The 14,182-nt window shown below is 53.1% G+C and overlaps 1 protein-coding gene across 2 annotated transcripts in view; it reads right to left on the reverse strand.

Moving 5' to 3' along the window:
• Positions 1-922: 922 nt before the first annotated feature.
• The window catches only part of prune1 (prune exopolyphosphatase 1), a 38,209-nt gene continuing 24,949 nt past the window's right edge, over positions 923-14,182 (reverse strand). For both annotated transcript variants that reach the window (XM_085978612.1, XM_085978613.1), the window contains exons 5-8: positions 13,048-13,206; positions 11,251-11,345; positions 8,727-8,885; positions 923-4,362 (exon numbers count right to left, since the gene is read on the reverse strand). In XM_085978612.1, coding sequence (XP_085834738.1) covers positions 3,940-4,362; positions 8,727-8,885; positions 11,251-11,345; positions 13,048-13,206 — 836 coding nt within the window. In that variant the 3' untranslated portion in view covers positions 923-3,939. The remainder of the gene's footprint in view (positions 4,363-8,726; positions 8,886-11,250; positions 11,346-13,047; positions 13,207-14,182) is intronic.

Raw genomic sequence — 14,182 nt, forward strand, 5'->3', positions numbered from 1 at the left:
TCCGACCTCTTGTAGGGGCACTGAACATGAAATTAGGCGATTGCATGCCTTTCCTTGCTGTTTCAGTGGAGGCGTCAACCCGTTAATTTTTTTAACGTTTCTTAGTATGTCCGATAAAATAATGAAGGAAGGAAATCGAAACAATCACGTTTGTGTTGGTATGTTTGGGACCAACAGTGTGATTTCAGGGCCCCGAGAAGTAGCAGGTTTTCAACCCTCGCAGAGACGTCTATCTATAATTTGTGATGTGTGTCACACACTCCTCATTTGGGCATGACCATTCCACCAAGCCTCTCAGTCAGGTTTAAGCTACCCATCATAGTCACACCCACAGCTACACACACCTCTACTACGAGGGGCCGTCAATATAAGACAGTCACTAATAAATCCAATCGGGAATTCAGGAGACACTGCTTCACTCAGAGAGTGGTGAGAATGTGGAGCTCGCTACCACAGGGAGTGGTTGAGGTCAATAGCAGAGATGCATTTAAGGGGAAGCTGGATAAACACATGAGGGAGAAAGGAATAGAAGGATCTGCTGATGGGGTGAGATGAAGAGGGGTGGGAGGAGGCTGATGTGGAGCAGAAACACCGGCACGGAGCAGCTGGGCCCAATGGCCTGTTTCTGGGCTGTAAATACTGTGCATTTCTGTGACGTGTTGCCCCGTGGCGTGGGAAATGGGGAGACTATCCCCCATCTCAGTTACGTTGCCCGAATCTCTGGGGCGGGGGAGAAGGCGGTGAAGAGGGGTTCACTGAGCAGGTACCAGGCATCTCCCTGGAGGGGGTGGCGGGAGGAGGACATAAATTACATAGGGGGGCCTCTGCTCGGATGTCACAGACCTTCCATGCGATGTGGATACAACCACCACCCCCCCCCCAATTCCGTAAAACTTATTTCCCCTCCTCCCGTGCGCCCCCCCCCACACACACACACATCGTACAGATTATCATATAAAAATTAACTTCTGAATCGCAAAAATTAAGATAAATCATTCGTTGCATATTTTCAGCGATTTTTGTTTCAAAATCGGAGGCATCGCGGGAGAACCGGTCGACCTCCCCTGGCATTGCTCGCAGGTTCAGAGTCTGGTTTAACCCGCCCACGTTTCCCTTTAACGCCACAGTTCAGGTACACATTGTAGGGGAGGGAAGCGGTCTATATAGGAACACCCGGAGGTTCGCGGTGGTGGGAGCAGCGGGGGTGGGGGTCTCTGTAGATTGGCGGCTGCTTGTAAATCCCCACCTCTGACCCTTGGGGAGAAGCCAGATTTGCAGGAAAACCCAGCAGGCCCTTGAAAAGGACAAGCACTTTTGAAATTCTGAAGCAAGATGGAAGACTTTTGCTATTTGCCCCCCCTGACACAGGGGTAGAAACTTTCGCTTTCGGCTGCTTCACGCCGGGACGCAGTCTCCCGCAGCTGTTACATCGGACCTCGCCCCAGTGACGCACCTTTCACGAGTCAGCCTAGACTCCGAGTCTCTGAGGGGTATCAGTGCCGGGATTCCCCAGCCGTTCCTCGCCCAGCGACGCCCACTATCCATCCGGGGCGGTGGGGAGTAGTCACTGGGCAGCGATCAGGAGCAATTTCCAACGTTCCCTTTAAGCTGCACGGCCGACTCTTCAACGGGAAAAACCGCGCGGGTGCGATATTTTTTTAACGGGTCGCGCAGCCCCTTAAAGAGGCCGCTCACCCACCACCCCCCCCAAAAAAAATCAACGGGAACATTGGCAATTTCCCCACCGAGGCCCCTTACGAAGGGGTCCTGAAGCCAGCCAGCACGGACCCGGGATCAAACCGTGTCATCGTCCTGATCTGTAGTGCTGGATCCCGCACCAGTAACCTTCCGAGCCCGTGCTGCACATTATTGCTCAGATTACGCTGCGTCAGATTCGAGAGCGACAGATTCTTGCCCCCTCCTCTCCCACCAAACACAAACACAAAACGGAGGTGCTGGCGTTTTGGACAGGGGGGGAATTTCTCCATCCCTGAGAGCAAGATAACACTGGGAGTAACACAGAAAAAGGGAAGAGGGGGAGAAAAAAACCCAAAGCAGTTTAAACCAGTCGTACTCACTCTTGGCCTACCTCTCCTGCATCTTGACGGATGCGCCACTGGGACTCCAGTCGAGGCCTGTCCAGCTTTGGGTGGGGCGAGGAGGGGGCGCTGAAACAGTGCCAGATGATTTGGACTTCCCCCTTGCCCCGTCAAAGGAGAAACATTTGCTGCAGGGCTATGGGGAGAGGGGCGGAGAGCAGGCGGGGGGGGGGGAAAGAGTGGGACTAATGGCTAAGTGCTGGCGCAGGCACGATGGGCTGTGTCATGAATCTCACCATTCATGTAGAAATGACTCACGAGATAACACTGGGCGGCCAGCTGGTGGCGCTGTCCAAGGAAAGTCTAAATACTTGGGCGTGGGCCCAGCTTGCTCAGGACGTTTCTGTAACCAGGAACTAGTGATGTAACTAGAACTCATGGTTGTGAAACAGTTGATTAAAGCCTTGTTTTATAATCAAACCAAGTGCTTATTAGTTTTCCTATGTCAGGCTGCATCATTCCGGGTGGGCCTACTGCAGCAGCTGTATAGGAAGCAACAAGCGGGACGGGTGGCGGGGGGAAGGGCCTCCCGGAACCACAATTTATTTTCGCCCTTCCGGTCGATCGGCACCCGAGCTCCCATTCAGTAACTGGCCCAGAGCGGCAGGGTGAAATCGGGAGCCGTGTATCCAGACCAACGTGGAAGCCGGACACACGCGGCAACCCATCGTCACGTTTGCCCGACACGAAGGTCGCGTTCTCTCCTTCTAGGGACGCGCCCCGCTCTCCGTGACTCCAGAAGCTTCAGGCGCGGCGTCAAAAAGATCAAGGACAGCCCACAACCCTTCCCTAAGAAGGCACAGGGCTCCAACCAAATGAAACCGCACAGGCTGCCAACACAGAGATTCTTGTCCCGACAAGGGGCCCACCCTACCCATGGAGTATACATTGATCTCGGAGGGAGCGCAGCGTAACCAGAATGATACCTGGGCTCCAAGGGTTAAATTACGAGGAGAGATTACACAAACTAGGGTTGTATTCCCCGGAATTTAGAAGATTAAGGGGTGATTTGAGCAAAGTTTTCAAGATATTAAGGGGAACTGATTGGGTAGAGAGAGGGAAACTATTTCCGCTGGTTGGGGATTCTAGGACTAGGGGGCAGAGTCTAAAAATTAGAGCCAGACCTTTCAGGAGTGAAGTTCGGAAACACTTCCACACACAGAGGGTGGTAGAAGTTTGTAACTCTGTCCTGCAAACGGCAATTGGTGCTAGATCAGTTGTTAATTTTAAATTGGAGATTGATAGCTTTTTGTTTCTATATTCAAGAAGGAATTGGATATATTTCTTAAGGCTAAAGGGATCAAGGGCTATGGGGAGAAAGCAGGGACCGGGTACTGAACTTGGATGATCAGCCATGATCGCATTGAATGGCCGACTCCTGCTCCTATCTTCTATGTTAACCAAAGGTATTAAGGGATACGGGCCAAAGGCGGGTAGACGGAGTTAGATCGCAGATCAGCCACGATCTCATTGAATGGCGGAACAGGCTCGAGGAGCTGAATGTTCCTAAGGCTCGTGTGTGTTGTAGGATTGCATGGAAGAGTGGGGATTGATCCCAGCCTAGGCGGATGATGGGGTGGGGGTGTGGGACGCCATGGGGAGAATCGTGGACCTTCCACACTCGGGGGGGGGGGGGGGGGGGGGGGGGGGGAGGGGAACGGACGGACTGAAGAGGCCTCCGCGGGAGTGAACCAAGAAAGTCGCTGCTGCCTGGGACACTGGCTCCTGGCACAAGGGTCGGTGACTGCAACTGGTTTAAACGACCTCTCCCCCACCCCCGTTAACAACAACAACAACAAAAAACCAGGCCATCAACCCGTCCAGGTCCCCGCCCCCCGGGCTAGCGGCGGCCGGACGAGGCCAGGTCCGACGAGCCCTCGGCGGCCATTTTGCTGAACTTCTCCAAAATGGCCTCCGGCGTCAGCTTGGGCAGGCCGCTGTCCAGCGGGCAGCCCTCCACCAGGCTGTTCATGGGGGTGGGAGGCAGCCAGACGTCTTCGTCGGGGCAGGCGTCCTCCTCCTCGCAGCTGGCGCGCCCCTCGTCCCGCGAGGCGGCGCGCCCCTCGTCCCAGGCCCGGCAGCTGCGCTCGGGCGCCTCCGGCCCCGCCTGCCGGGCCTTCAGCCAGCCCTCGACGATCGGCAGCACCTTCTTGCGAGATGCCAGCCCGTTCTCCTGGCGGTAAGCGCTGATCTCCGAGCAGGGGCTGTACATTGGCATCAGCCGGAGCGACGGCACCTCGGACTCCTCCAACACGCGGCTCACCTGGAACCACAGAATCGAGAAAAGCTCACAGCACAGACGGGGGGGGGGGGGGGCATAGAAACATAGAAGATAGGAGCAGGAGTAGGCCATTCGGCCCCTCGAGCCCGCTCCGCCATTCAATGCGATCATGGCTGATCATCCAAATTCAGTACCCTGTCCCTGCCTTCTCCCCATATCCCTTGATCCCTTTAGCCTTAAGAAATATATCCAACTCCTTCTTCAATATATTTAATGATTGGCCTCAACTGCCCTGTGTGGTAGAGAATTCCACAGGTTCACCACTCTCTGGGTGAAGAAATTCCTCCTCATCTCTGTCCTAAATGGCTTACCCCTTATCTTTAGATTCTGCCCAGTTAATAGAGCAAATCAGAACTAGCCCCGTGCCTCAAGTCCGCCCCCCCGCCTACCAAGTCCCTCCCCACAGCCCTGCAAATCCGCTGCTTCCCATATTTATCTACTCTTCCTTTAATGTGTGTCTCCCTCATGTGTTTATCCAGCTTCCCCTTAAATCCATCTATACTATTCGCCTCGACCACTCCCTGTGGTAGCGAGTTCCACATTCTCACCACTCTCTGGGTAAAGAAGTTTCTCCTGAATTCCCCATTGGATTTATTAGTGACTCTCTTATAGAAAAATAGGAGCAGGAATCGGCCATTCGAGCCTGCTCCGCCATTCAATATGATCATGGCTGATCCTCTATCTCAATACCATATTCCCGCTCTCTCCCCATACCCCTTGATGCCTTTTGTGTCTAGAACTATACTTATAGCCCCCAGTTCTGGTCTCGTCCGCAAGTGGAAACATCTCTATTTATCCAATTCTCTTTTGAAAGTTACTATTGAATCTGCTTCCACCGCCCTTTCAGGCAGCGCATTCCAGATCACAACAACTTTCTGCGTAAATAAAATTAAATTCTCCTCATCTCCCCCCTCTGGTTCTTTTGCCAATTACCTTAAAACTGTGTCCTCTGGTTACTGACCTTCCTGCCAGTTTCTCCCCATCTACTCTCCCAAAACCCTTCATGATTTTGAACGCCTCTATTAAATCCTCCCTCAACCTTCTCTGCTCTAAGGCGAACAATCCCAGCTTCTTCAGTCTCTCCACCTAACTGAAGTCCCTCATCCCCCGGTACCATTCCGGTAAATCTCCTCTGCACCCTCTCCAAGGCCTCGACATCCTTCCTAACGTGTGACGCCCAGAACTGAATAGCATAAATAAAAACAGAAAATGCTGGAAATACTCAGCAGGTCAGGCAGCATCTCTCCACAGATGCTGCCTGACCTGCTGAGTATTTCCAGCATTTTCTGTTTTTATTTCAGGTTTCCAGCATCCGCAGTATTTTGCTTTTGTATTGAATAGTATAACCTCTTTGCTTTTGTATTCTATGGGGGAACAATTCAGTATCGCCCTGTTTGGGGCGCCATTATCGGCCGTGCGCAAAGTTTAGCGCCTGGCGCTAATTATCGCCTCCGACAGCAAACTTGGCTTTTATCGCCCCTGGAGGTGATTGGAGCGCTAAATCAGGCGCTTCACCCCTGTCTTAAGGCGCAAAGGCCGAGGAGCGAGGCGTTACCTCAGAGCGCTGGCGAAGCGAGGAAGGGCAAATCAAAATGAACCTGCAAAGTGCTGCTCCGTACTCAAAACTCCTTCACACAGTGTTGAATCTCTCCAGAAGTCTCTCTCTCTCTCTCTCAGAATGCGTGGTGCAAAAATGTCACCAACAAAAAAAGGCAGGAAGCGGCCGCCTTTAAATAGCGCTCCCCCAGTCCCTTCCCGACTGCAAAACGCTCCCCTCAACCTGTTGTTGCTAGCGGCAGGCGGTAAGGCAGGGGGCGCCACTCAATATCCGGTCCGGGGCGTTGCGCACTCGACTGACATCACGATCAGCCAGCGCAGGGGATCGTGGCGGTAGTGTTTAGCGCCGCCGCAAAATGTCTAGTTAATTTTGCGAGCGGCGCAAACATCGCCGCACCCGGGCGCTAGTTGCTTTGCGCCCCATTAGCGCCCTCTTAAGGTGCTAACGGGAGGCGCAAACAACTGAATTTTTCCCCACTGACTCCATTTCTAAAGCCCAGGAATCCCTGTTTAAAAACAGCCTTATTGACAATCATGCCAGCTTCAAAGAACCCCCATATTGTAATATTACAATATATTAAGCAAAACGCGTACTCGGCAATGTTCCCTCTAAGCTACGCGGCTTTTAAATAGGAAAAAACGCGCACGGGCGGTATTTTGCATGGGCCGTGTCATGAATCTTATCGTGACTCGAAGTAACACTGGGCGGCCAGCTGGTGGCGCCGTCCAAGGAGTATAAATACTCGGGCGTGGGCCCAGCTTGCTCAGGATGTTTCAGTAACCAGGAACTAGTGATTATAACTAGAATCTCATGGTTTGGAAACAGTTGATTTAAGCCTTGTTTTATATTCAAACCAAGCACTCTGTAGTGTTTTGACATCAGGCCGCACAGACTCTTCAAGAGGCCGGACACCCAAAGAAACCAACTTACGGGAACATTGGAATCCACATTCCACAGGAGGCATGATCAGTAAGTTCGCAGATGACACAAAAATTGGTGGAGTGGTAAATAGCGAGGAGGGAAGCCTCAGGCTACAGGACGATATAGACCGGTTGGTCAGATGGGCAGAACAGTGGCAAATGGAATTTAACCCTGAAAAGTGTGAGGTGATGCATTTTGGGAGGACTAACAAGGCAAGGGAATACACAATGAATGGTAGGACCCTAGGAAGGACAGAGGATCAGAGGGACCTTGGTGTGCATGTACATAGATCCCTGAAGGCAGCAGGACAGGTAGATGAGGTGGTTAAAAAGGCATATGGGATACTTATATTCTATGCCTCATAGAAACAGAGAAGATAGGAGCAGGAGTAGGCCATTCGGCCCCTCGTGCCTGCTCCACCATTCAATGAGATCATGGCTGATCATCCAAATTCAGTACCCTGTCCCTGCCTTCTCCCCATATCCCTTGATCCCTTTAGCCTTAAGAAATATATCCAATTCCTTCTTGAATATATTTAATGAATTGGCCTCCACTGCCTTCTGTGGTAGAGAATTCCACAGGTTCACCACTCTCTCTGGGTGAAGAAATTCCTCCTCATCTCTGTCCTAAATGGCTTACCCCTTATCCTTAGACTGTGACCCCTGGTTCTGGACTCCCCCAGCCATCGGGAACATCCTTCCTGCATCTAGTCTGTCTGGTCCTGTTAGAATTTTATAAGTTTCGGCTAATGAAGGCAAGAACAGGGAGGTTATGATGGAGCTGTACAAAACGTTAGTTAGGCCACAGCTGGAATACTGTGGGCAGTTCTGGTCGCCACACTATAGGAAGGATGTGATTGCATTAGAGAGGGTGCAGAGGAGATTCACCAGGATGTTACCTGGGCTGGAGCGCTTCAGCTATGAGGAGAGACTGGACAGGCTGGGGTTGTTTTCCTTAGAGCAGAGAAGGCTGAGAGGGGACCTGATTGAGGTGTACAAAATTATGAGGGGCATAGATAGGGTAGATAGAAAGGACATTTTCCCCTTTAGTAGAGGGGTCAATAACCAGGGGGCATAGTTTCAAGGTAAGGGGCAGGAGGTTTAGAGGGGATTTGAGGAAAAACTTTTTCACCCAGAGGGTGGTTGGAATCTGGAACTCACTGCCTGAAAGGGTGGTAGAGGCAGGAACCCTCACAACATTCAAGAAGCATTTAGATGAGCACTTGAAACGCCATAGCATACAAGGCTACGGACCAAGTGCTGGAAAATGGGATTAGAATAGACAGGGCTTGATGGCCGGCGCAGACACGATGGGCCGAAGGGCCTCTTTCTGTGCTGTATAACTCTATGGCTCTATTCACAGTGCAGCACCATCATACTCCTTCCCCACCCTCCCGGCCAAAGGTACTAAAACTCTCGTCGCGGTACAATCCCGCCAGCACCAGCTGCCTCCCGCTTACCTCGCCCAAGCGGCCGCTCTCCTCCCGTGAGCCTATCGAGGCAGGCTATTTAACCATGGAAAGCATCGCAAGCCCAGCTCGATTCTGTTTCCCCCACCCCCTCCCACGCATACGCACTTACCCAGCAGGAGTCACTGTGTGGCGATCAGGAGCAGGAGCCCTGGCTGGGTTCCTACCCCTCCGCCCGTCCCGCCCGAAGGTGCTGAGGCCAACTTCAAGCTACAAAGCCGACCCTGCACCGGACCCGTTCTATTCATCGGGTTCAGTCTGGCCCTGGGGACGGGGGGGGGCGGTGTGAGGTGGCTCTCCGAATCCTCCCGTTTGTTTTCTATCCCTACAGCAGCGCTGAAATAGACCGCTCGGCCTTCCGAAACCCCCCGACCCCCACACTCGTTCTCGAAAACATACCAACTCTCTCAAGTCGCTGCGAGGACTGTAGACTGCCAACTGTCGGAAAGGCTCGTTCTCCTTGCTGAAGGAGATCGTCATGGCAATGAGAACGCTGTAGCTTCCCGCCCGACAGAATTCCTCAAACTCCTTCTTCAAGTAAGGGCGTGTCAGTAAATCCTGCGAGAAAGGGTCAGAGGGGAGGGTCAACTCGATTGGCCAGAGCAGAGCAAACCAAACTAACGCCAGCGGGACACAGCCCGACCTGCGCCGCCCACCACAGAGTCGCGTGGCTATTCAGCCACGGAGTGCACCGCAGCCAAGACCGATCCCCTCCTCCCCCGACGTTCACTTGCAGTTCTAAAAATTCAATCTCGGGATGCGGGCGTCGCTGGCAAGGCCGGCATTTATTGCCCGTCCCCTAGTTGCCCCCTTGAGAGGGCGGTGGTGAGCACAGGAACAGGAGGAGGCCGTTCAGCCCCTCGAGCCCGCTCCACCATTCAATCAGATCACAGCTGTTATAAATCTCATCATCATAAAGAAACTACTCATGAAATAACACTGGACGGCCAGCTGGTGGCGCCGTCCAAGGAGTATAAATACTCGGGCGTGGGCCCAGCTTGCCCAGGGACATTTTGTAAGACAAGGAACTAGTGAAGTACAACTAGACCTCCATGTTCTGAAACAAGTTGATTAAAGCCTTGCTTTACACTCAAACCAAGTGCGTAGTGAGTTTTATTACGTCAACGGCTGATCCGTATCTTACCTCCGTCTACCCACCTTGCTTCCGTAACCCTTAATCCCCTTACCCAACAAAAATCTATCGATCGCAGTTTTGAAATTTCCAATTGACCCCCAGCCTCGACAGCATTTTTGAGGGGGAGAGTTCCAGATTTCCACCACCCTTTGTGTGAAGAAGTGCTTCCTGACATCGCCCCTGAACGGCCTGGCTCTAATTTTAAGGTGACGCCCCCCCCCTTGTTCTGGACTCCCCCCACCAGAGGAAATAGTTTCTCTCGCTCTACCCGATCGACTCCTTTAATCATCTTAAAGACCTCGATTAGATCACCCCTTAATCATCTATATTCGAGGGAATACAAGCCTAGTCTGTAAAGACAAAAAGACTTGCATTTATGGAGCGCCTATCACCACCTCAGGACGTCCCAGAGCACTTTAAGTGTAGTCACTGTCGTAATGTGGAACATGCAAGCTCCCCTCGTGATTTAACACTTTTAGCCCGGGTATCATTCTGCCGAATCTGCGCTGCACCCACTCCGAGGCCAGTATATCCTTCCTGAGATTCACACACATTGCCAGCTCGAGACAGAGTATGGAACAACGGAAAAAGGAAAACTTACTTCAAACTTCGACGGGCGAAATGCTCTTGTGTGTTTGAAGAAAGCGGCCGTGTGTCAGCCGTGGCTCAGTGGGCAGCACTCTCTCTCGCCTCTGAATCAGAAGGCCATGGGTTTGAGTCGCCACTCCAGAGACTTGAGCACAAAATCCAGACTGACACTCCCAGTGCAGTACTGAGGGAGCGCAGCACTGTCGGAGGGGCGGTACTGAGGGAGCGCCGCACTGTCGGAGGGGCAGTACTGAGAGAGCGCCGCACTGTCGGAGGGGCAGTACTGAGAGAGCGCCGCACTGTCGGAGGGGCAGTACTGAGAGAGCGCCGCACTGTCGGAGGGGCAGTACTGAGAGAGCGCCGCACTGTCGGAGGGGCGGTACTGAGGGAGCGCCGCACTGTCGGAGGGGCAGTACTGAGGGAGCGCCACACTGTCGGAGGGGCAGTACTGAGAGAGCGCCGCACTGTCGGAGGGGCAGTACTGAGAGAGCGCAGCACTGTCGGAGGGGCGGTACTGAGGGAGCGCCGCACTGTCGGAGGGGCAGTACTGAGGGAGCGCCGCACCGTCGGAGGGGCAGTACTGAAGGAGCACCGCACTGTCGGAGGGGCGGTACTGAGGGAGCGCCGCACCGTCGGAGGGGCAGTACTGAGGGAGCGCCGCACCGTCGGAGGGGCAGTACTGAGGGAGCGCCGCACCGTCGGAGGGGCAGTACTGAGAGAGCGCCGCACTGTCGGAGGGGCAGTACTGAGGGAGCGCCGCACTGTTGGAGGGGCAGTACTGAGGGAGCGCCGCTCTGTCGGAGGGGCAGTACTGAGGGAGCGCCGCACTGTCGGAGGTGCTGTCTTTCGGATGTGACGTTAAACCGAGGCCCCGTCTGCCCTCTCAGGTGAGTGTAAAAGATCCCACGGCCACTATTGGAAGAAGAGCAGGGGGAGTTCTCCCCGGTGTCCTGGGGCCAATATTTATCCCTCAACCAACATCACTAAAATACAGACGATCTGGTCATTATCACATTGCTGTTTGTGGGAGCTTGCTGTGTGCAAATTGGCTGCCGTGTTTCCCACATTACAACAGCGACCAAACTTCAAAAAAAGTACTTCATTGGCTGTGAAGGGCTTTGGGATGTCCTGAGGTGGGGAAAGGCGCTGGAGAAATGCGAGTCTTTCTTTACTTTAGACTGATCCTTCAAACCTTCCTACCTCAAGCCTCATGTAGACGGCACTGATGGCCAAGCGAAGATCCCCACCAGACACAACCTTCAAGTCCTTTCTCAACATCTGCTCGGTGGTCAACCCTGGACAGAACAAAACGATTTATAGCGACAGAACAGAATTTCGCTCCCTCCCCACCGTCTCCCCCTCAACAATCTCTATTTGTCCTCAAATAGGTGTCAGCTGTGGCTCAGGGGGTAGCAGCCTCGCCTCCAGTCAGAATGGCCGTGGGTTCGAGCCCCACTCCAGAGACTTGAACACAAAAATCTAGACTGACACTCCCAGTGCCAGTACTGAGGGAGCGCCGCACTGTCGGAGGGGGCAGTACTGAGGGAGCGCCGCACTGTCGGAGGGGGCAGTACTGAGGGAGCGCCGCACTGTCGGAGGGGCGGTACTGAGGGAACGCTGCACTGTCGGAGGGGCAGTACTGAGGGAGCGCCGCACTGTCGGAGGGGCAGTACTGAGGGAGCGCCGCACTGTCGGAGGGGCAGTACTGAGGGAGCACCGCACTGTCAGAGGGGCGGTACTGAGGGATCGCCGCACTCTCAGAGGGGCGGTACTGAGGGAGCGCCGCACTGTCGGAGGGGCGGTACTGAGGGAGCGCCGCACTGTCGGAGGGGCGGTACTGAGGGAGCGCCGCACTGTCGGAGGGGCGGTACTGAGGGAGAGCCGCACTGTCGGAGGGGCCGTACTGAGGGAGCGCCGCACTGTCGGAGGGGCAGTACTGAGGGAGTGCCGCCCTGTCGGAGGTGCCGTCTTTCAGATGACACGTTAAACCGAGGCCCCGTCTGCTCTCTTGGGTGGACGTAAAAGATCCCGTGGCACTATTTCGAGGAAGAGCGGCGGGGAGTTCTCCCTGGTGTCTTGGGGCCAATATTTATCCCTCAACCAACATCACTGAAACAGATGATCTGGTCATTATCACATTGCTGTTTGTGGGAACTTGCTGTGTGCAAATTGGCTGCTGTGTTTCCTACATTATAACAGCACCGCCTCAGTTCTGGCACTGAGAGTGTCGGCCTGGACTAAAGTTACATATCTACAGCACAGAAACAGGCCATTCGGCCCATCTGCTCCGTGCCGGTGTTTATGCTCCACACCAGCCTCCTCCCACCCCTCTTCATCTCACCCCATCACCATATCCTTCTATTCCTTTCTCCGTCATGTGTTTATCCAGCCTCCCCTTAAATGCATCGATACTATTCACCTCAACCACTCCCTGTGGTAGCGAGTTCCACATTCTCACCACTCTCTGGGTAAAGAAGTTTCTCCTGAATTCCCCATTGGGTTTATTAGTGACTCTCTTATATTGACAGTCCCTAGTTCTGGCCTACCCCCCCACAAGTGGAAACATCTTCTCTACGTCTACCCTATCGAACCCTTTCATAATCTTAAAGACCTCGATCAGGTCACCCCTCAGCCTTCTCCTTTCTAGAGAAAAGAGCCCCAGCCTGTTCAGTCTTTCCTGATGGGTATAACCTCTCAGTTCTGGTATCATCCTTGTAAATCTTTTTTGCCCCCTCTCCAGTGCCTTGATGTCATTTTTATAATATGGAGTCCAGAACGATTAGATTATGCGCTTAAGTCTCTGGAGTGGGACTTGAACCCACGACCGTCTGACTCGGAGGCGAGAGAGAGCGACCGAAAGAGGGGCAAAATAAACCGTGCTTCGGGCGGGACCTTGTGCATTCCCCAATATTTTTCCGTTCATCTTCTGCCTCCCCACCCTCCTTCCTGCCCCACCACGAACCCGATCGCTCCCGTGTAATAGGGAGATCGTTTTACCGCCGACGTCAAACTTGGCCTTCTGCAGCGACTCAAACGCAGCGGTCCTGGGCGGGAGGTCACAAAACCTGGATTCCAGTGCGGCAACGTACTCTGTGTCCTTTGGCGTGACTTTCCCCGCCTCTGGGGCCATGTTGATGCAGTCCAGCACGATGGTACCTGCAGGGGGCAAGCGATGAAGGAGTCAGCCTTCCCACCAAACGCCACACAATTACTCCAAAGTATTACAAAGTATTAACAGCACAGAACCAGGCCATTCGGCCCAGCTATTCACAATATATATAAATGATCTAGACGAGGGAACTAGATGTAATATCTCCAAGTTTGCAGATGACACAAAGCTGGGTGGGTGTGTGCTGTGAGGAGGATGCCGAGAAACTCCAGGATGATTTGGACAGGTTGGGTGATTGGGCAGAAGCATGGCAGATGCAATATAACGTGGATAAATGCGAGGTTATCCACTTTGGTGGCAAAAACAGGAAGGCAGATTATTATCTGAACGGCAATAGATTGGGAGAAGGGGAAGTGCAACGAGACCTGGGTGTCCTTGTGCACCAGTCGCTGAAGGTAAGCATGCAGGTGCAGCAGGTGGTTAAGAAGGCAAATGGTATGTTGGCCTTCGTAGCGAGAGGGTTTGAGTACAGGAGCAAGGATGTCTTGCTGCAGTTGTACAGGACCTTGGTGAGACCACATCTTGAGTATTGTGTGCAGTTTTGGTCGCCTTATCTGAGGAAGGATGTTCTTGCCATGGAGGGAGTTCAGCGAAGATTCACCAGACTGATACCTGGGATGGCAGGAATGACTTATGAGGAGAGATTGGGTCGATTGGGCTTATACTCGCTGGAGTTTAGAAGAATGAGAGGGGATCTCATTGAAACTTATAAAATTCTAACAGGACTGGACAGACTAGATGCAGGAAGGATGTTCCCGATGGTCGGGGAGTCCAGAACCAGGGGTCACAGTCTAAGGATAAGGGGTAAGCCATTTAGGACAGAGATGAGGAGGAATTTCTTCATCCAGAGAGTGGTGAACCTGTGGAATTCTCTACCACAGAAGGCAGTAGAGGCCAATTCTTTAAATATATTCAAGAAGGAGTTGGATATATTTCTTAAGGCTAAAGTGATCAAGGGATATG

This window comes from Somniosus microcephalus, unplaced genomic scaffold (assembly GCF_052327205.1).
Source record: "Somniosus microcephalus isolate GS21.2 unplaced genomic scaffold, FLI_Smic_1.0 unresolved_chr7, whole genome shotgun sequence".
Lineage (NCBI taxonomy): Eukaryota > Metazoa > Chordata > Chondrichthyes > Squaliformes > Somniosidae > Somniosus > Somniosus microcephalus.